General features: G+C 45.2%; 1 protein-coding gene across 2 annotated transcripts in view; it reads right to left on the bottom strand.

The window, feature by feature from the left end:
• The window catches only part of LOC111975853 (inactive N-acetylated-alpha-linked acidic dipeptidase-like protein 2), a 310,771-nt gene extending 297,673 nt beyond the window's left edge, over positions 1-13,098 (bottom strand). For both annotated transcript variants that reach the window (XM_024004505.2, XM_070447599.1), the window contains exon 1: positions 12,971-13,098. In XM_024004505.2, coding sequence (XP_023860273.1) covers positions 12,971-13,013 — 43 coding nt within the window. In that variant the 5' untranslated portion in view covers positions 13,014-13,098. The remainder of the gene's footprint in view (positions 1-12,970) is intronic.
• Between the last annotated feature and the right edge of the window lie 10,357 nt (positions 13,099-23,455).

Here is a 23,455-nt window from a genome sequence, read left to right as displayed (position 1 = left end):
AAGGTGCGTGTCGGTCTCAGTCGGTGCCTCCAGTTCGGCACCACGTACCAGGCCTACAGTGCGTCTCAGCCGGCAGAGTCTTGCCGTCTGGCCCAACGGCGCCTGAACTGTCCGTCTGCCAAGCGCCGCATGAACTGCCCGTCGGTATTGAGCCTTCAAGAGCCGCCCGTCTGCCATGAGCCTGCAAGCCGCCCGTCTGCCATGAGCCTACAGAGCCCTTCCGCCAGACAGGAGCCGCTAGAGCCTTCCGCCAGACAGGAGCCGCTAGAGCCTTCCGCCAGACGGAGCAGCCAAAGCCTTTCCGCCAGACTGGATCAGCCCGAGCCATCCGTCTCCGCAGCGCCGTCTGAGCCATCCGTCTCCCGCAGCGCCGTCTGAGCCATCCGTCTCCGCAGCGCCGTCTGAGCCATCCGTCATCCCAGCGCCATTTTGAGCCATCCGTCTCCCCAGCGCCATCTGAGCCATCCGTCTCCCCAGCGCCATCTGAGCCATCCGTCTCCCCCAGCGCCGTCTGAGCCATCCGTCTCCCCAGCGCCGTCTGAGCCATCCGTCTGGTCCGAGCCATTAGAGCCCGCCGTCTGTCCCGAGCCGTCAGAGCCGATAGTCAGTCAGGAGCGCTAGAGCCATTCGCCAGACAGGATCTGCCAGAGCCGCCAACCAGACAGGATCTGCCAGAGCCGCCAAACAGACGATCTGGCCAGACCGCCAACCAGACAGGATCTCCAGAGCCGCCAACAGACAGGATTCTGCCAGAGCCGCCAACCAGAAGCAGGATCTGCCAGAGCCGCCAACCAGACAGGATCACCAGAGCCGCCAGTGAGCCATGAGCGTCCAGAACCGCCAGTGAGCCATGAGCAGCCAGAGCCGTTAGCGAGCCATGAGCAGCCGAGAGCCGTCAGCGAGCCATGAGCAGCCAAGCCGTCAGCGAGCCTGAGCAGCCAGAGCCGTCAGCGAGCCATGAGCGTCTAGAGCCGTCAGTCTGCCATGAGCGTCCAGAGCTCGTCGTCGCCAGCCATGAGCGTCCAGAGCCGTAGCCAGTCCGGAGCTGCCAGTAATCCAGAACTGCCCCTCAGTCCAGAGCTGTCTCTCTGTCCGGAGCTGCCTTTCAGTCCGGAGTTGCCCTCTATCCTGAGCTATCTCTTTATCCTGAGCTACCTCTCTATCTACCTCTCTATTCTCACCTACCTCTATGTCCTGAGCTACCTTGTCCCGGAGCTGTCCCTTTATTTTGTGTGCATATATTAAGGTGGGTGGAATAGAGGGGTGGTCATTTCTGAGGGGATTAGCGAGCTGGGATTGACTATGGTGGGTGGGGACCTCGTCCTGAGCCTGAGCCACCACCGTGGTCAGATGCCCACCCAGACCCTCCCCTAAACTTTGTGCTAGTGCGCCCGGAGTTTGCACCTTAAAGGGGGGGTTTATGTCACGTTCCGACCTATTTCTGTTAGTTTGTTGTATGTGTTAGTTGGTCAGGACGTGAGTTTGGGTGGGCATTCTATGTTTTCTGTTTCTATGTTGGTTTAAGGGTTGCCTGGTATGGCTCTTAATTAGAGGCAGGTGTTTTGCGTTTTCCTCTAATTGAGAGTCATATTTAGGTAGTGTTGTTTCACAGTGTTCGTTGTGGGTGGTTGTCTCCTGTGTCAGTGTTTGTCGCACCATACGGGACTGTTCGGTTTGTTTGTAAGTTCGGTCTTTTGTGTAGTCATTTTCCTGTTCGTGAGTTCTGCGTTTTATGTAAGTTCGCATGTCCAGGTTTGTCTACTCCGTTTTGTTGTTTTGTTAGTTTATAGTCAAGTTCGTGTTTTCGTCTTTTCTGTAAATAAATATGTCATCACAACCCGCTGCGCCTTGGTTCAATCACTACTCCTCCTCTTCGTATGAAGAGAGAGAGGAACGCCGTTACAGAACCACCCACCAATCCAGAACCAAGCAGCGTAATGTCGAGCAGAGGAACCAGGACTCGTGGACTTGGGAGGACGTTTAAATGGAAAGGGTTGTTACACATGGGAGGAGATCCTGGCTGGAAGGGATCGCTCCCATGGGAACAGCTGGAGGCATTGAGGAGAGCAGGGCTACCGGAGTGAAGAACCGCAGTTATGAAGTACGCGGCTGGCTAGGAAGCCCGAGAAGAAATCCCAAAAATTTCTTGGGGGGGTAAGAGGTAGTGGGCCAGGGCAGGTAGGAGACCTGCGCCCACTTCCCAGGCTAACCGTGGAGAGCGGGAGTACGGGCAGACACCGTGTTACGCAGTAGAGCGCACGGTGTCTCCTGTATCGTGCAATAGCCCGGTGCGGGTTATTCCACCTCCCCGCACTGGTAGGGCTAGATTGGGCATTGAGCCAGGTGTCATGAGGCCGGCTCAACGCGTCTGGTCTCCAGTGCGTCTCTCGGGCCGGCATTCATGGCACCAGCCTTAACGCATGGTGTCCCCGGTTCGCCTACATAGCCCGGTGCGGGTTATTCCACCTCCCAGCACTGGTCGGGCGACGGGGAGTATTCAACCAGGTAAGGTTGGGCAGGCTCGGTGCTCAAGGGAGCCAGTACGCCTGCACGGTCCGGTATTTCCGGCGCTACTCCCCGCCCCAGCCCAGTACCACCAGTGCCTACACTACGCACCAGGTTTCCAGTGCGTCTCCAGAGCCTGTTCCTCCTCCACACACTTTTCCTATGGTGCGTGTATCCAGTTCGGTGCCTCCAGTTCCGACAACACGACGCACTAAGCCTCCTGTGCGCTCCCAGAGCCCTGTACGCACTGTTCCTTCTCCCCACTCGTCCTGAGAGTGCGTGCACTCCAGCCCGGTGCCACCAGTGCCGGTACCACAGCACCAGGCCTATAGTGCGCTTTGACGAGGTCAGTGTGCCCTGTCCCTGCTCCGCGCACTAGCCTGAAGGTGCGTGTCTCCAGTCCCAGTGCGTGCTCCAGTTCCGGCACCACGTAACAGGCTACAGTGCGTACTCAGCCGTCTCAGTTCGCATGTCCAGGTTTGGTCTACTCCGTTTTTGTTGTTTGTTAGTTTTATAGTCCAAGTTCGTTGTTTTCGTCTTTCTGTAAATAAATATGTCATCAAACCCGCGCGCCTTGGTTCAATCACTACTCCTCCTCTCGTTGAGAGAGAGAGGAAGCCGTACATCTGTTCCCCCATGTTTGTTTGTGAGTGATTGTTTTTATGTAATACGGTCCGTTTATGTGGGCTCGCTTATTTTGTATTTGTATTTGTCTATTTTGAGTAAAATACATGTATTTACTAATACAGTATCTGCTGTCATGCGCCRGACTCCTTTACACCAGCTACACACAGACTACATTACATTTGCATTCCATTTCATTTTTTCATTTTTTTGTGAGTTCAACGCGCCGTTTCTGTAGAGAGAAATCAAATAATTCATGATAAATTGTTAAGAAATATGTAGGACGCTGGTCTGATTTGAAGTTATAGTTTTCATTAGACAAATATTCAAKCTAGTTCAGCGCAGAAACTTGGTAATTAACCACAATGGCCATAATCCATTGCGTCTGTTTTATCCGGCCACGGACAGAGGCAGATACACACACACACACACACACACACAGACCACATGAGACCACATGAGACCACATGAGAGAGGAATGGCACAACACAACACAATGATGACAGGGATAGAGACAGGTGAAGTAGCTCTACCCGATTGATAGTTGAAGTAGTTGGTAATAAGCAATCTTATTAAGTATGCCCAATCTACTTTGAAGAACTAATACATTTATTTAGTCAGCCCGCTAGCTACTACTAGCCTAGCTAAATATGATATATTCATTCACAGAGATAACGTTAGATGGTTGTCTGGCTGGCTGCTACTGCCTGAGCAGAGATGAGATGATGACTTTAAGGGTTAGGGTTAGAAGTTTTAAAAAATAGTAAAAAAATGCAGTAATATACACAACTGAAATATTTTATTAAAGTAATGTGAATACCCTATGGTTAATAAGTGACAAGCAGTAATGGGCATTCACTACCATCATACCACCCTGCATCCCACTACTGGCTTTCCTCTGAATCTCAGCAGGGTTTGTCCTGGTTGGTCTCTGGATGGGACACCAGATGCTGCTGGAAGTGGTGTTGGAGGGCCAGTAGGAGGCACTCTTTCCTCTGATCTAAAAAAAGAACCCAATGCCACAAGGAAGTGATTGGGAACATTGCCCTGTGTAGGGTGCCTTTCGGATGGGACGTTAAAAAGGGTGTTCTGACTGTCTGTGGTCACTAAAGAGCCCATGGCACTTGTCGTAAGAGTAGGGATGTTAACCCCGGTGTCCTGGCTAAATTCCCAATCTGGCTCGCATACCATCATGGCCACCTAATCATCCCCAGCTTCCAAATGGCTCAATCATCCCCCCTCCTCTCCCTTGTAACTATTCCCCAGGTCGTTGCTGTAAATGAGAATGTGTTCTCAGTCAACTTACCTGGTAAAATAASGGWTAAATAAATAAAAAACATCATGGAGCTCTTATTAATAGTTTTATTCTGTGTTGTTACAGCATTCAACCCAGTGTCAGGGAAAAGGCAGGTGTTGGCTGGTGGAAACGCTAAAATAATTTAAAAGTAATTATTTCATAATGAATTTAATGTGGAAAAAAATATTGAAACCAAAATTCAAAACCATAATATTTTTTTACAACAAAATGTCCCCATGTTCTTCAAGAGTGATGGGGGAAAATGTGTCACAGTAGAACATTGGGCAGACGCTGAGAGGAAATTGAGTGAAATTACCCAGGTTCCCATTAAATAGGCTGATTTAAAAGTGAATGAGAAATATTTCTCAAATAGTCTACTTCATCTACTGATGCCGTTTTTTCCCCCTCGAGGCCCCCACACTGGCCCATTTTTTCCTTGAGGCCCTCACTATGTGCCAGATAATGATAATTTTGCACAAAAAACCCAAGTTAGGCCCACTATGCTAAAAAGGTACCAGCCCATCTGGCATTTGCCCGAAATGCCAGATGGTCAGTCCACCCCTGACTGTATGGCTGCTGCCTCTGCATTTAAATCACMGCTCTGTTTCCTGTTAGCACACCCTGACTCTAAAGTATTCATCTACACTCTACACATGGTCTTTTTTCTATTCAGTCTTCATGAGACGTCTCAGGGTTTGGGTGTGAAGGTATTGTTCAGTCAAGCAGAATCTTTCCTGCTTCAAATGAAGAAGAACATCCATCAGCACTAAATGATTCATATCAGCTCTTAGTATCAGTTGGCCAGTGGAGGAGCACACACTTGAAAGCACTGTGTTGCATTACTCAGAAATGCACACAAACATACTTTAACCTTCTCTCTCTGAATAGCAGGTGAAGTGTCAATAACGCATTGCTTTTTTGTTGTTTCATCCCTTGTTGATACAGAACTACTCACAGAGAGCAAAGGCACTAACCTACCCAAACATTGGCCACTTTTTATTACTATGGCTCATTCTGGAAAAAAATATATTAAATGTTTGAAAGGAAATACATGAGAATAAATGTGTTTTCTCTTGACCTATTTGCCAACAGATGATAATTAATAACTATAATCACCTGTAGCCATGTTAGATCTCTTAATAATACGAGTTAGGAATGTCACAGCCAGTATCCGCGGTTCATAACACAAGGCCCGGATTCCAAATTCATATGTAATTATGGAGGTGGTGGTAACAGCAGACAGGGGAGGTAATTAAATAGAGAGAGGCAGAAAACCTCTTCAGAACCAGGCTCTGACTGGAGCTCTGCTCTGCACAGGGGGTGATCAGTGACAAAGCACACATAAAGATCCAACACGGAGGCCTTGATCAGCTCATACTGTACACTCCATGTCAGACATGTTCCAACTCGCGTTAATTCCTTCCCCATTAAATTCACTAGGCAAGGGATGGTCGCTTCTTTAGACAATGAGGGCCCTGCAGATCACGACAAAATCTCTAAATTGATCTAAATAGGCCTAAAAGAGATATGGGTCGCCTGCACGAAATTTGGGAGTTAAAGTGCAAGATGCTTGAGACTCATGGGCCCATGCCTAAGCCTTAGTGGTGCTTCCAGTCCCATTAGATCACCCAGTACTTAAGAGACCTGAGAAGGAGCAGCAGAGCCACGGCAGGGCTTTGACTCTCCAGCCATCTGGGCCCTACTGAACCATGTGTATGGCCAGGTTAAAACCAGTGGATTGTGTCCTGCCCTGTATGCAGGCATGGGCTGATAAACATGCCATATCGGCATGTTTGTACCTCAAACGATAAAAGATAAGGCAGATAACCCTTTGTCATTTTGCTGAAATGCATCATTGTTTTGTATGGGGTCTTACTAGGCTCTCTCCACAGAATGAGGGAGAATGGGGTTAATAAACACTGTAGCAGTTGAGGAGTGGGTGGGGTCGGGGGTTTCTACATATTTAGAGCTGTTGCTTTCAACTATTGTAATTTGATCATAGGAGGTAATCAATTAGTCAACATCTTGTAGTGTCTGCTTAATTAATGAGCCCGAGCATGGGACTTGTTTGCATCATTAAAATCTCAAAGTCGTTGTGCGCCAAGTGTTAAGGGAACGCTGTCATTAGGAAAATATCTGTGCTCAAGTGATAATCAATGCTGTTCACTGTTGTGCCTTTTAATCAATGTAGCTGACTAAATCAGATAGGCCCTCTTCTTGTTCTTTCTTTGGGAGCTGTATCTTGTTTCAGTGAAGCTCTCATTTGAGTCTCGTCAGCTAATAAAAGTTTCAATAACACTTTTTGTGGAAATGTTATTCTTTCTATAGCTTACTCTGCTACAATAGTTAGTTATGAATGAATGGTACAGTATAAACATGATGACAGGAGTCTGTATGCTCTTGTACTGTACATAAAATGCATTTCCATGGACAAACGTTAAGCCTGTTCCTCCTCTAGCAGCAATCCTGATGTGTGAGTGGCTGAGTGCCAGTTAAGCCAAAATCCCTGACCCCCTGACCCCAGCTCTGGATGGGGGCTGGCTGCCTCCCTCCACATGTTCAACGGCGATCAGCCATGTCATAGCAGGCAGCGCTGACTCTATCGACACACCAATAAATCTGCCTGAGGAGTTCATGAACTGTACTGCAGGAAACCCAGGACAAACCAGGGAGTGGTAGCTACAGCACATTAACAACCGACAGAAATTACACAGAGAAAATACATGAATAAAGAAGCAGGCATCTGTCTACGTCAGCAGTCAATCCTGTGTTCTATATCTTGACTGCGCTGAGAAGTAAGGTCTTAGATCAGCGGCTGCTGTATTTGAAAAGACTTGGTAGTCTGCCGTGACATTTAAGCGGTGCATCGGTGATGCATGTGACTGTTCGAATGGTTTGACTGAGTGCCACAGTCATGTTTACAGACACTGGGTTAACTGGGACATGCCAGGCCAGTGAGTATTTGTAAATTAAATAAACTAAGGGCTGAATTCAATCTGTATCGCAGAAGTATCGCAGAAGATCCAACTGCATTCATGGTAAATGTGAATGCATATGTTGGCTGTTAAGATATGGGGACAAGGTTAGTGTTAGGACATAGACAAACACACTATCCAGAATACACTTCCACACTTCATTCCCCTAGGGGGCAGCAGCAACCTTGTCTAGGTGTTGAGCCTGGTTGATAAGCACATGAGGTGCTGCCAATTAGCGTGATCGACAGTCAGTGTCACAACTGGCAAGCCATGAGGCTGCTGAGTTTGTTTGGTGGCCAATAGGCCTTTCGTTTGTTTTTAAGTCTTTAGTCCGGGCATGCSTTTAGTATTTTTCCTTTTTGTATGTTTATTTTCGTCACCATCTGAACACCTAATAATCCGCTTGGACTGGTCTACCAAGAGGTCAAGACAGAGATGACCCTAAACTTGGTAAGTTGCTGTCTCCCTGGGCACATTTGCATCCAACATGGTCCACAAACTCTGATTTCTCACATACTGTAAATGCACAAATTCATTCAGGTTACATACCAGTTAACTAGGCCTAAGACCCCTAGACTTAATGAGTGCCACAATATTATCAGGCTAGTTATTTGGTTTGTAACACGGCTCAATCAGAAATGACCTTAACATTTTAATGCCGATCCTCCACGATACTTCTGCGATACAGATTGAATCCAGCCCTAAAGCAGATGAACACCTCTTTGTTGGAGAGAGAAAATTGCTACCCTTAAATCCATTCGCTCTGTGGAGTAGAGAGAAAGCAGGGGAAAATGTACTGACTTCTCAATAAAATACTCTTCTGTTGACCTTTCTTTAGCTGACAAATTGAGAAGTGCCAGATCAGTCTTTCCTCTCACGTTTGAGTGAACACATGACATCAGAATGTGTCTTTGTTATGATCTTGGAGCTACAGTACATCCACACATCCATAGTCAGCAAATGACCACTCTCATTGAGCATGAAAACAGTTTGCATGCCTTCCCAGGGATTAGTGTGTACAGATGAGTCAGATTAGGCTTCAATGTGAACATGCTCTAAATTTGAGTAACTAGGCACGTTGGAAGGACTTGTGAGATTAAACACATTAGGAACTCCTGTACAGCTGTATCTGTTTAAATTGACATATTTAAATACTCGCCGCAAAGGGGGATAAAGAAGACATGGACTAAAAAAGGCTTAGCACTTATTTTATGGACCGAGAAGGAAATGACAGGGCCTAACATACACACGCTGTTCAAATATCTATTTGCGTGCCATTCCACGTTTCCAAGCAACTTTTCTATTCTTGGTTCAGGCTCCACTACAAAAACTTGACAAATAAATTATAGCCTCTGGATTTTTTCCTCCTTCAAAGAGTGGATACATGCGGAAAAGGCCGACCCTGGGCATAAGCGTCATACAGTGCATTCGGAAAGTATTCAGACCACTTGACTTTTTCCACATTTTGTTATGTTACAGCCTTATTCTAAAATGGATTCAATTGTATTTTTTCCTCATCAATCTACACACAATACCCCACAATGACAGAGCAAAAAAAACGTTTTCTTTCTTTTTTGTTGCAAATTTATAAAAAATTCTAAACTGAAATATGACAATTACATAACTATTCAGACCGTTTACTCAGCACTTTGTGAAAGCACCTTTGGCAGTGATTACAGCCCCTATGACACTACAAGCTTGGCACACCTACATTTGGGGAGTTTCTCCCATTCTTCTCAGCAGATCCTCTTAAGCTCTGTCAGCTTGGATGGGGAGTGTCGCTGCAAAGCTATTTTCAGGTCTCTCCAGAAATTGTCTCCTACATCACTCCTACGTTGTCTTGGCTGTGTGCTTAGGGTCGTTGTCCTGTTGGAAGGTGAACCTTCGCCCCCAGTCTGAGGTCCTGAGCATTCTGGAGCAGGTTTTCATCAAGAATCGCTTTGTACTTTGCTCCGTTCATCTTTCCCTCGATCCTTACTAGTCTCCCAGTCCCTGCCGCTGAAAATAATCCCCACAGCATGATGCTGCCACAACCATGCTTCACCGTAGGGATGGTGCCAGGTTTCCTAAAGACGTGACACTTGGCATTCAGGCCAAAGAGTTCAATCTTGGTTTCCAGAGAATCTTGTTTCTCATGGTCTGAGAGTCTTTAGGTGACTTTTGGCAAACTCCAAGTGGGCTGACATGTGCCTTTTACTGAGGAGTGGCTTCTGTCTGGCCACTCTACCATAAAGGCCTGATTGGTGGACTGCTGCAAGGATGGTTGTCCTTCTGGAAGGTTCTGCCATCTCAACAGAGGAACTCTGGAGCTCTGTCAGAGTGACCATCGGGTTCTTGGTCACCTCCCTAACCAAGGCCCTTCTTCCCCGATTGCTCAGTTTGGCTGGGCCGCCAGCTCTAGAAAGAGTCTTGGTGGTTCCAAACTTCTTCCATTTAAGAATGATGGAGGCCACTGTGTTCTTGGGGACCTTCAGTGTTGCAGAAATGTTTTGGTACCCTTCCCTAGATCTGTGCCTCGACACAATCCTGTCTCAGAGCTCTACGGACAATTCCTTTGACCTCATGGCTTAGTTTTTGGTCTGACATGCACTGTAGACAGGTGTGTGCCTTTCCAAATCATGTCCAATCAATGTAATTTACCGCGGGTGGACTCCAATCAAGTTGTAGAAACATCTCAAGGATGATAAATGGAAACAAGATGCACCTGAGCTAAATTTTGAGTCAATAGCAAAGGGTCTGAATATGTATGTATGGAAATAAGGTACTTATGCAAAAATGTATGAAAACCTGTTTTCACTTCGTCATTATGGGCTATTGTGTGTAGATTGCTGAAAATAGTTTTTTGATTAATTTTAGAATAAGGCTGTAACGTAACAAAATGTTGAAAAAGTCAAGGGGTCTGAATACTTTCCGAATGCACTGTACACGGTCACCAGGCCCCTGGCCGCTAGGAGGACCCCCCCAAAACTCAGAATAGTAGAAAACAAATTTGGATGTGCATCAAGAGTTTTCCTCTCGTTATGTCAGTCACTGATAGTCACTCAATTATCCCATGTCAGCTAAACATTTTTAGATTAGTAAATTAGTCTACCAAGCAATCTGAACTTGTAGTATTCTTGGACGAATTACCAACCCGGCACGAAGGCCAAGTGCCGAGGGGCCCTGACCTGCAGGGGGCCCCCATTGATTTTGTTAGTCACCCTCACTCGGATATCATATTAACATTGTATAAGTCATGGCAAAATGTGCAGAATTCCTGGAAATGAGCTATAAAACAGTAAAAAATGTGTTAGAAAATTGCAAAATGTTCTCTCTATCCCATAGCAAAATGTGTAGAATTGCAGGAAATTAACTTCAAAACTTTCTGTCAGGAGTATATGGCAAGACCAAATGCAGGTACCAAAGAGGCACGTAGCTCAGAGGTATCAGTTTGCCTTTGTAAGCTAGCGGACGCGCGATGAGGCCTGTCCTTATCAATGTCTGATGATAATAAAGAGCGTTCTCTCTGCTGGGCAGATAACAAAGAGCTTTCCCAAGCCAGCTAAGATACCAGGCTGTAGCGTAGCTGGCCTCCCTGCTCCATTGTTACTGAAAAGACACATCTGATCACATTTCAAAAGAAAAGGTGAACACCAGATAATGTATGATCTCTCTGGAAAGTTGAGAAAAATTCATGCCAAAGGTAAGACTAAACTTCTGACCCAGTGCTCTTTCTAATGGAGAGTGGCAGAGTGTCTGAAATTTATTATTGAGCCCTATCTCATTGATATTATGCAAACACAATAACATAGCCAACAACCAGACTACAAAATGGAACATTCTGCCAGGGGAGTACAATAACGTTATACTCTCATTGTAATGTGACCCTGCATCTCACAAGCAAACACACCACACGTACAACCTAAACTGACATTTAGCTCCCAGCTCCGTGCCTTCATGTGAATTATTATAAGTGGTTTAGTTATGATAGAGGAGAGTGAATTTGCATTCAGAAACTAATCAAGTATCCACCTTTGACCCCAGTGGGCGAGGAGAAAACAGCACAATGTGTTTTGTCAATCTAACAAGTGTAGACAATGTGACCTGGGTCCTAAAAAGAAACCCAGTGAAATGTGCTCTCCTCTCTTCTCGCCTCAGCCTCACCACTGACTGTCCACCTAGGAGATTAAGCCAGCTGAATGAATGTGCTACCTGGTTGGAATGCCAACGCTGGGCTGAAGAACAGCATACTGTACAGGCACCTCCACAGGACGAAATTAGAATAGGACAGGAGCCCCTATCAAAAACGAGTCTTAAAATAGACTACAAATCCACACAATTCCAGGGAAGCTTTATTATGCATTCATATAATTAAAATACAGGAGAAAAATAATGGAAAATGTTCAAAACCCACTTTGAAAACAGTGGGTCCTTCATAGACAAGTTGGCCCATTGACAGGAATACAGAATGTAATGTTTTCTGTAAATAAAACTATGAGTCAAGCATCTTGAACCACTCAGGACATCTCCAATATAAGAGTATATGTAGTGAAAGAAAGAGAAGCTCGGCTAGCAACACAAAGCAAATGTACGAACACAGAGTGTAATTTACATTTACATTTAACAGACACTCTTATCCAGAGCGACTTACAAATTGGAAAGTTCATACATATTCATCCTGGTCCCCCCGTGGGGAATGAACCCACAACCCTGGCGTTGCAAGCGCCATGCTCTACCAACTGAGCCACAGTGGTAATGAATAAGAATGGCAAGAGAGAGGTGAAGCCAAATTCAGACAGGTCTTACTGTTACTAAAATGGCTTATACTTTATTTCACGGTCCTGTTTGCCTGGTATTTGCATTTGCATGGTTAAATCCTTATTAAAGGATTTAATATGTGGTACCAATGGGTACTTTCTCATACTTACAAAGAATGTAATACAATAGTAACTCGCTGGTACCAAATAGTGTGTAATATTGCTTGTTTTAATCAATCCTAAAGAAGCAAAAGAACAGAGTAATTATTAAATTATTATTGAGTAATTGACAATTTACCATGTAATTCCAAGTAAATACCAGGTAAATAAATAATGGACTGTAAAATTTAGCTTAACCACTATATAATTTAATTGTCTCAAATGACTGGATGTTGGTTGTGAAATTTTTGTCAGTTAAAATGTATAACGGAGTAGCAAACCTTATCCCTTGTTGCAGCCAGCCAGCCAGCAGAAGCACCTGTTTTTTTTATCCTACAGCCAGCTAGTGGGTTGCTTCTCTCCTCCAGCAGAGAGTGCCAGCAAGAGGAGAGACAGAATAACGCTAGCGCTCGTCTTTTTCAAACCTCCTACCTTCCTCATATGAATGTTATTAAACACAAAAAGTAGCTCCTCTCTCTTCAGAGAGCCAGCCACCAGTAACAAACATAGAGCATTGCATGCGGCTGGCGGTCTAACAGATCCAGGAAATAGAGGAGCGGCTGTTGCTCCAGCAAACTTCTCCTATTCAGGGAAAGCAGTACACAGATGAGGCGCTGCATTCAATGGATCGATCAGAATCGTGGCACAAACAGTGTGACAATATAATAATTTACCTTGCAGGGCTGGGTCGCTAGAATATCCATGTGTGTCTCCCATTGTTAATTCCCTGTTTGTGTGAGTCCAGGGACAGGGAAATAGGTTATCTAATAGCCTCCCATGTAACTGCCGTCCTCCCGACTAAGCTGTAACACTAGAAAGGCTTTCTTATGTACAGACATTAGCATAGGTTGCTTCCTGGCTCACCTGTACTAATCTAACCTGTTCTGCTGTTGATTGACATCACTTCCTCCTCATTGCTGTACACTGGACCCACCTGTTATACAGGCATAAGCAGCAAAGCTACTCTATTGTGTTGTGAAGGTATCAGATATCACTTTCATATATATATATATATATAAAAAGAAAACATTCACTTGTGCGTCATATGTTCATCATGTTTAAACTGTGAGAATATTTTTATTTTCCTTCTTAGAAGCAAAGAGATGGGGAATTTGTTAAAGGATTTAATGTTTGTAGTAGTCAGTAATACAACCAACATGTTTTCCCCCATGTGAGACACAGGGTACATTTCAACCTCCTATATGTGAGGGATATTCACCCGCAAGCACAATGGAAAGGATAATACCGCTAATACAGCTTTGTGCTAGTCTATGGGACTGTCCCACACTAATCCAAACAATAGTAAATGATTTGTTGGCGATCAAAGTATCTTTGAAAACAACATCATCTACAAGTCTATATCGTAATTTGTCAAAGGACAGGTTGATTCATCAATAGAACCTTGAGGGTTTACAAAATACCAACGTTTTATCTGATTGCCACCCAATTTGAAATTCACACAGATAAAGTTCAGTCACTACTTTCTTGTAAAAAAGGAATGTCTGTGTTAGATACTGTATGTGTTAGAACAGCGATACCAATGGGAGAGCTTGCCGTTTCTAATCTTACATTCAATTATCAACTTGTGAAATTCATGAGGATATGTAAACTGAAACCATTTTCCTATTAGGAACAATGATATTTTGGGGGGATGCCAACAATGGGCAATATTAAAATGTGGAATGACAAAGAAAATTGGCAAATATTACACTATGTTCTATTAGGAAGGAATCCATTGAGAAAGAGCACATAAAGAAACCATTTCAGTAGTGCTAGAGTCTTGGCAGGGGAGATCAAAGCCCACTCCATATGGTGATAATAATTATCATCAAAGCTCTTTGGCTCAATAATTGTCACTTAATATGCATTTAATTATCAACAGATCAATACCCACAGGGTGAAGAGCATTGACTATAGCGGCACAGCCAAAATGGTGGTAACAAATTAAAAAGCTGAGACAAAGTAACATTTTGTTTTCATACTCTGGGCTAACTCTATGGATCAACGTGAGCACACTCCCAGAGATGGTTGCCACTGTGAGGGCATGTGTTTGAAGGCAATATATAATTGGCGGCTGTTAAAATCCCCTTCATCAATCCAGGAGTCTAGGGCATGCCAATTGTGGTCCATTACACTGGTTGACTTTCCATTTACCACACACAGGCTTTAAATGTTAAACCTGCTGAGCAAACATTTAGGTCCAACAAGATGTTGCTGACTTGAATAAAAGATAAAGGAAATACAAGTAAGCCACAACACAGACATCTATGAACATACTGTATGCTGTGCTGCTTTACCAGATAGACATCAACTGCTGTCTGACAAAATTGAATGAACATAATCCCACAATTCCAACCAAAATGCAATATTCTCAGCTATTGTAATGGGTATATATCTAAAGTGGGTATATCTACAACTGTAGCTATTGTAGTTTATGTAATACCCATGGGACACGTATATACCTTCATGTGCTGGTGCCTCAGATAAGAGGTGACTGGCTAGCAGGGATTGAACAGGATCTCTAAACACTGTAATGTATGTGGTTCTCTGAGTGGATTCAAAAGCCACAAAAAGGCTTTAAACCCCAAGGACAACCTTCAACCAGCTGAGTGAAGGCAAGACCATATGGTAATAGCATCGATAGATCATTTTCTTGTATGTAATGGGTATAGTTGATTAGACAACAATCAACACACAATGAGAGAGGAATTTCACCTTTGCAACTCAACTGTACTATAGGAGACTAGACTGTTCTCTGAATGCAACATAGATTTATTTTGATGTGAGGAATGGCCATTCATGGATGGATTTAACAAGCAAGCCTTGAGATCTGCCTCAGTCCATACAACCTACAGTACATTAATGAGCACGTCATGAATGCAGTCTGCCTCTCTCTTCCCCAATCCATACTTTCATTCATTCTCTCCCCTCTTCCCCTCTCTCACTTAAAGATAGGTGAATGTGCTATTGTACTTTGACAAGCCCCCAGTGAATTTCTGAACGCTAAATGTGACAAATCCTAAACTCTTATTCTGCCTGAATATGTCTCAACTAGGCAACCAATGGCATAATCTGACAGCTCAATGAGGGCAACCTCATATTTGCAGGTCAGAATCATAATTTAGCATTAAAACATCAAAACTGAAAAGCACTGATAAATGTAAACATCATTGAATTAAGATCCAACGTTTTGATAAGATTTTTTTTTAAACAATTGTTTTAGACAATGACATCTGCGTGTGAAAGGATAAGCTGTATACTGTCTCAATTAAATTTCATTTGATATTCTATTATTCATGTCATGTTACGGAAGAGGCATCTGCTAAAATAATGTGTCATATGGTATTGAAGATGGGAATACAGAGGGCTGATCATAGTTTTTGCTTTGGCAACGGTATAATAAACAGTCACTAGGTGTATGGAGGAGGGGGCCCAAGGAGCCAAGACTGTTGTCGGGGGGCCTTTGTTCAAATCCCCTGATGGGAGTCTTGAGGGAAGGTGAATGGGGATGTTACTGTGGTCTCTAGTTACTGCCAATGGTTTCTAAGTGACAGGGTCTTGGCACTGGCACACTGGCTGTTTCTTAATGTTGAGATCCACTTGATAACAATGTCSCTCCCCTTCCTCTTTATCTACAAGCCCGCACTGTATTATATGCATTCATTTGAGGAAAATCAATAGTAGCTAACAGCCTGAGACTGAGTTCACTGACAGCACTTGTACTACAGTGAAAGAGGACACACAAGCAAACTCACCAGAGCATGGTAATCACCATTAAGAGCTTACATGAGAAAATAGATGAGCAAGAAGAGAAAATGGAAGGTTTTGTGTTATTTCATTTTTGTAGGATAAAAGTTACAATAGGCTGGTTGTTTCAGCAGTGGCCTGTGTGGCATGGCAGAGACAACAGAGCTAGCCAATACTGAGGGAGACAGACATCTAGGCTTAAGTTACAATGAGAAAGCCTCTCCTTTTGTCAGTTCATTCTAAATAGCTGTTCTTTGTCAAAGTTTCTCTGTTTTGTTCGATATTCTCCTAAACTGTATTCCAACAGTCTTTATTGGCAATTTCGTCCAAAGCAAAAGAGCCTAGTAAACATAAAATAATCAAAGAACTCACCAAGTGTCACGCCCTGACCATAGAGAGCCTTTATATTCTCTATTTTGGTTAGGTCGAGGTGTGACTAGGGTGGGTGTTCTAGTGCATTTATTTCTATGTTGGCCTGGTATGGTTCCCAATCAGAGGCAGCTGTTTATCGTMGTCTCTGAGTGGGGATCATATTTAGGCAGCCATTTCCCCACTGGTTTTTGTGGGATCTTGTTTCTGTGTAGTTGCCTGTGAGCACTGCTTGAGCTTCACGTATCGTTTATCTTCWTTGTTGTTTTTGTGAGTTTCATTTTATTAAACATGTGGAACTCTACGTACGCTGCGCATTGGTCCGTTAATTCATTAGACGATCGTGACAGAAGATCCCACCACAACAAATCAAATCAAATCAAATCAAATCAAATTTTATTAGTCACATACACATGGTTAGCAGATGTTAATGCGAGTGTAGCGGACCAAGCAGTGTGCCCAGGACAGGACCAAGCAGTGTGCCCAGGAAGAGAAGGTATCCTGGGCTTGGGAGGAGATAAAGGAGGATAAGACATCCTGGACTTGGGAGGAAATTATGGCTGGAGACGAAAGCCTTCCGTGGAAGCAGACGCAGGGAGAGAAGGGAGGACAGCGACGACGCCGGGGTTCGCGGCCACAGAGTAAGCCCAAAAGACAGCCTGAATTACTTTTGGGGGGGTGGCACACGGGGTGGTCGGCGGAGCCGAGGAACGAGCCAGAGACCGTCAGGGTGGTGGCGATGAGAGTGCTGCAGAGTGGACGTGCTGAGGAGCGTGACACCAGTCCGGTGTCATCTGTCATCTTTCACTCATCTGGCCTCCAGTGCACTTCCCCAGTCCGGTACGTCCTGTGTCTCCTCCACGCACTCGCCCTGAAGTTGTGTCCCCGTTCCGGTACAACTTGTGCCGGTTCTACGCACCAGGTCTCCAGTGCGCATTCACAGCCCAGTACGTCCTGTGCCAGCTCCTCGCACTTGCCGTGCGAAGTGTGTTAAAGTTCCGGTACAATTGATGCCGGCTATACGCACCAGGTCTCCAGTACACCTCCACAGCCCAGTACGTCCTGTGCCAGCTCCACGCACCAGGCCTCCAGTGTGCCTCCCCAGTCCGGTACGTCCTGTGCCTGCTCCCCGCACTCGCCCTGAAGTGCGTGTTACCAGTCTGACGCCACCTGTGCCGGCTCCAAGCACTAGGCCTCCAGTGCGTCTTCCCAGTCAGGTGCGTCCTGTGCCTGCTCCCCGCACTCACCCTGAAGTGCGTGTCACCAGTCTGGCGCCACCTGTGCCGGCTCCACGCACTAGGCCTCCAGTGCGTCTTCCCAGTTAGGTGCGTCCTGTGCCTGCTCCCCGCACTCGCCCTGAGGTGTGTGTCACCAGTACCGGCCTCACGCACCAGGCTTCCTGCGACGATCCCCAGTCCAGAGCTTCCGGCAACAGTTCTCAGTCCAGAGCTTCCGGCGACGGTTCCCAGTCCAGAGCTTCCGGCAACAGTTCCCAGTCCAGAGCTTCCGGTCAACAGTTCCCAGTCCAGAGTTTCTGGCGACGTTTCAAAGTCTGGAACCTCCTGAGACGGTCCACAGTCCGGAACCTTCTGAGACGGTCCACAGTCCGGGAACCTCCTGAGACGGTCCACAGTCCGGGAACCTCCTGAGACGGTCCACAGTCCGGAACATCCTGAGACGGTCCACAGTCCGGAACCTCCTGAGACGGTCCACAGTCCGGAACCTCCTGCGACGGTCAACGGTCCGGAACCTCCAGCTCCATGGCCCGAGCCTTCCCCTGCGCCCAGTCCGAGCATGGCGTCCAGTCCAGCTCCATGGCAGGAGCCTTCCTCTGCGCCGATGTCCAGTCCAGGCACGGCGTCCAGTCCCGCTCCTAGGCCGGAATCTTCCTCTGCGCCGGTGCCCAGTCCCGGCACGGCGTCCGGTCCCGCTCCATGGCAGGAGCCTTCCTCTGCGCCGATGTCCAGTCCATGCACGGCGTCCAGTGCCGCTGCATGGGAGGAGCCTTCCTCTGCGCCGGTGCCCAGTCCAYGCATGGCGGTCAACCCAGCTCCATGGCCGGGGCCCTCTGCGCCGATGCCCAGTCCGGGCACGGCGTTCTACCCTGCTCCATGGCCAGACCCATGGTCTGGGCGGGGGCAAAGTCCCGCACCAGAGCCACCACCGATGCTGGCGAATCCACGAGCGGAGTGGGTACTTCGCCCCACACCGGAGCCGCCACCGACGCTAGATGCCCACCCGGACCCTCCCCTATAGAGTCAGGTTTTGCGGCCAGAGTCCGCACCTTTGGGGGGGTGGGGGGTACTGTCACGCCCTGACCATAGAGAGCCTTTATATTCTCTATTTTGGTTAGGTCGAGGTGTGACTAGGGTGGGTGATCTAGTGCATTTATTTCTKTGTTGGCCTGGTATGGTTCCCAATCAGAGGCAGCCATTTCCCCACTGGTTTTTGTGGGATCTTGTTTCTGTGTAGTTGCCTGTGAGCACTGCTTGAGCTTCACGTATCGTTTATTCTTTTTTGTTGTTTTTGTGAGTTTAATTTTATTAAACATGTGAAACTCTACGTACGCTGCGCCTTGGTCCGTTAATTCATTAGACGATCGTGACACCAAGTCGACATCAATAAGGCTCTATAACTCTCTACCACATGACAATATAGTTCATCCTCTCATTCAGCTACAGCTATTCCCAATTACAAGTATACGCTTCACTTTACAAACAGATGATATGCAAATTGACTCAGTAGTTTGCACTAATATGCTTCGACTGCTATTGAAGGTAGTGTGTAGAACTGTTTGAAATATTGTATATTCCTATAGTTACGCAATGAGAAGCATGAGAGGCAGACACGATAGCATGAGAGGCAGACATGATAGATCAATGATAAGAAGTTAATTTATAGAATGTTTCCTGATCACAGGTATTAGTCAGTCCAGTGTGTGGTAGATCTTGACAAGATCTCAGAAAAATGTGTATGTGCGCCTTAGAGATCATTTCTAACTGATCTGAACTGTTGTTCTATATGACGGTACCTCTGCTCGGTAGGGAAGGAGAAGTTCTTGTTTCATAAACAACAGTGACATTTATTCAGGCCAGCTCATTGATAACAGTGTGACGATTTGGTGCTTGAAATTGATAGGAAATGCAAAGGAAATGAAAACACAGGATCTTTCTAAACAGTCAAACATTCACAGTTTACATTCAAATATGGGCAGTAGGTAACAAACTCAAAGAGATCTTTTTAAATCCAGTGTGCTTTACAAAACACAGCATTTAGTCTAAATCAACTAAATGTTGTCTAAGTGGTGAAAAAGAAACACAAGAGATAAAAGTATACTGATTAGGTTTGCCAATGAACTGCAGACCTGGTATTCGATACACTTATTATAGAGGTGTCAGCACTACAACACGTATTTGACTAATAAATAGTGTGTGGCCACTTATTCTGTACTCATTTGCATTGTAAAGAAGCATCCTGCTTTGACAAGAGACGGCTGGTTGGAGCAGGAGATMAAAGTTCCAGACTGGAGTTTCAACACTTGTTAAAAGTTGCACTGGAAAAAGCATACGTTCTCCTATGCTCTCCTGAACTTCCCCACTGCAGTAGACTATTCCAAGTATTTTTGTCCCAATAATTACCTCAGATAGCAGACTAAGCCGGGTGACTTCATGTTGGAGTGGGTCAGTGCCTTCCAGAAATCTTTTCAGTCTGGGTGGGCAGGGGGGCGGGGAGAGGGAGAGAGAGAGCAGCAGATCATCCTGCTAAYTCGTGTGAATGTGAGGCCACAGACTGAAGCTAGCTACAGAATAGAATGACTCTATGCTGTATCAGTTGATGGTATTTGAGTCTGAGTCCTGTCACAAGCATCATACCTATAGCTAGCAAGTTGACTGACACACTGCTGGCAGCATGTAGTGTACTGTAACTGTATCACCCTGTGGTGCTCTCCAATTAGGCTGATTATATCTCAAGTTCTGATGGCCTACATGAACGCCTCAGAGTATTTCACAATATAGAGATAACACGCTCATATCCCTTTTCATATTTGCACAGAGGCTAAAATATGTGTCTCAAGATAAGTGTTAACAAGGATAACTACTACTCTACACACCTTTTCTATTCATATACTGTGCATACTGTCTACACACACCATTATATACACTGAGTACACAGGAGGTTGGTGGCACCTTAATTGGGGAGCACAGACTCGTGGTAATGAATGGAGCAGAATCAGGGGAATGGTTTCCATGGGTTTGATACTATTCCATTTTTCACTGTTCCAGCCTATATTATGAGCCATCCTTATACCAAACAATTGGTATAACCCCCCCCCCCCCCACCCCGCCTACAGAACAGCCACAATTCGTCAGGGCATGGACTCTACAAGGTGTCGAAAGCGTTTCACAGGGATGTCCTTTGGGTGGTGGACCATTCTTGATACACACTCTGTACTGTTGAACATGACAAGCTCAGCAGCGTTGCAATTCTTGACACAAACTGGTGCGCATCGCACCTATTACCATATCCCGTTCAATGGCATTTAATCCTGTTCCTGCACATTCAGCCTCTAAATGGCACACAAGCACAATCCATGTCCCAATTGTCTCAAGGCTTAAAAATCCTTCTTTAACCTGTCTCCTGCCCTTCATCTACATTGATTGAAGTGGTTTTAACAAATGACATCAATAAGAAATCATAGCTTTCACCTGGATTCACCTAGTCAGTTTATCTCATGGAAAGATCAGGTGTTCTTAATGTTTTGTATACTCTGTGAATTGAATTATGCCACGGCTGGTTCCCCTCTATTCCATGGCCGGTTCKCCCTGCTTAAACAGTATATGGCCCAGTCAGAGAGCCAGGTTTCCATGGGTTCTGTCATACAGAACAGTGGCTGTCTAGCGCCCGCTGAGCAGCCTCACAGCAGCAGGTTTGAGTGTGTTAAAAGCAGCAGCCACTGCATTAATAATGGAGGACCTGGGCAGACAGGTGAGGGCAGCTGGGAGCTTGTCTGAATGTCATCGCTGGTGAGCTGAAATGGTTGCCTCTGGCATGGTTTCCTGCGTAACCCTTGCTAGAGAGATGCAAAACCACTCAGAGGAGGACACAGGGCAAGAGTCAAGACTCGGTGTGCCTCGGATCATGTCTTGTGCTGTCATACATAGGGATTTTTCTGCCATTGTAATCCTTTCGGGTAGCCTAAATTCAAACAGTGTAAAAAACATATATGATCATTTTCGGGATGGAAAAAAGCTTTCAGTGTAAACTTAAATGACTAAAACCAGATAAAAGTATGTAGAAAAGATAATGGACTTTCAGTACGAGTCAAAAGTTTGGACAGACCGACTCATTCAAGGGTTTTTCTTTATTTTTACTATTTTATACATTGTAGAATAATAGCGAAGACATCAAAACTATGAAATAACACATATGGAATAATGTAGCAACCAAAACACCAATAAGAAGAGACTTGCTTGGGCCAAGAAACACAAGCAATGGACATTACACCGGTGGAAATCTGTCCTTTGGTCTGATGAGTCCAAATTTGAGATTTTTGGTTCCAACCTCCATGTCTTTGTGAGACGCAGAGTAGTTGAACGGATGATCTCTGCATGTGTGGTTCCCACCGTGAAGCATGGAGGTGGAGGTGTGATGGTGTGGAGGTGCTTTGCTGGTGACACTGCCGGTGATTTATTTAGAATTCAAGGCACACTTAACCAGCATCGCTACCACAGCATTCTGCAGCGATACACCATCCCATCTGGTTTGACCGCAGAGTGAAGGAAAAGCAGCCAACAAGTGCTCAGCATATATGGGAACTCCTTCAAGTCTGTTGGAAAAGCATTCCATGTGAAGCTGGTTGAGAGAATGCCAAGAGTGTGCAAAGCTGTCATCAAGGCAAAAGTTGGCTTCTTTGAAGAATCTAAAATATTAAATATATTTTAATTTGTTTAACACTTTTTTGGTTACTATATGATTCCATATGTGTTATTTCATAGTTTTGATGTCTTCACAGTTTTTCTACAATGTAGAAAATAGTAAAAATAAAGAAAAACTCTTAAATGAGCAGGTGTGTCCAAACTTTTGACTGGTAGGTTATATGTATTTTAATAATATAGTCTTTGAGAACTAACAACAACCAAAATAAAAGCTAGACAGTCAGGGAGAATTGAAAATGGGAAAACTTTGTAGAATTGCCGGAAATTGGCTTAAAAATACAAAAAAAATTCTACATTGCCAAGATGGGACCTAATAATTTGCTCAATAATTTAGCAGTGCAGATGGGCTGACCACACTCATTGCCCACACCCTTCCATGCCCCCTTCCACACTTACCACCTAAGACTCTTTTAGATCCAGCCCTGTTCTACAGTACAACTGTTTACATCTCATGAACAGAGTTGGTATCTGCATGAATGTGCATCTGAGCACATCAAGAAGGGAGAATCAAGGTAATTTTAAAAATCTAGAACCTTATGTGGGAGTGGAGAAATAACGCAAAGATATAGTTCCACTGTAGATCAAAGAAGAGAATCCAGCTATAGTCTGGGAATCAAATTGTCTAGAATACAATGAATGCATAGGGCACTTCAATATCTTGAAAAGCAATTAATTCAAACAGTCCCCTGCATCCTCGGTGTACTATTTGCAGCAGCAAATGACAATATTATTTTTCATCAGATGGTGGCCCTCTCTCCCACCGTCCTCTCCTGGTCGTTCACTCAGGACCCCTGGGGTATAGCATGTTTCTATTTGAGGCAGTGGACCTACTTTTCCTAGTATCAGGGGCCCTGTCTTAGATGCACATTTAAAACGAAGAGAGACTTTTCAGCAGAAATCTAAAGCAGAGCAGAATTGTCGAAGAGAAAATGAGAAAGTCTTCTGGGCCCTATGAGAACAAAGGTCATGGTCATGTTTTGGCATCCAGATACATTCACTGTTGATATCCATTTTGGCATTTTATTTACAAAGGGAACTTTGATCTCTACTGTGGCTCTTTAGAGATCCAACAATTTAAAACATGAATGTGAAGCACTGAAGAATGCA

The sequence above is a fragment of the Salvelinus sp. IW2-2015 genome, linkage group LG16, assembly GCF_002910315.2.
Source record: "Salvelinus sp. IW2-2015 linkage group LG16, ASM291031v2, whole genome shotgun sequence".
In the NCBI taxonomy this organism is placed as follows: Eukaryota; Metazoa; Chordata; class Actinopteri; order Salmoniformes; family Salmonidae; genus Salvelinus; species Salvelinus sp. IW2-2015.
The sequence above is the reverse complement of the archived record's forward strand: the minus strand, read 5'-3'. Positions and strand labels throughout refer to the sequence as shown.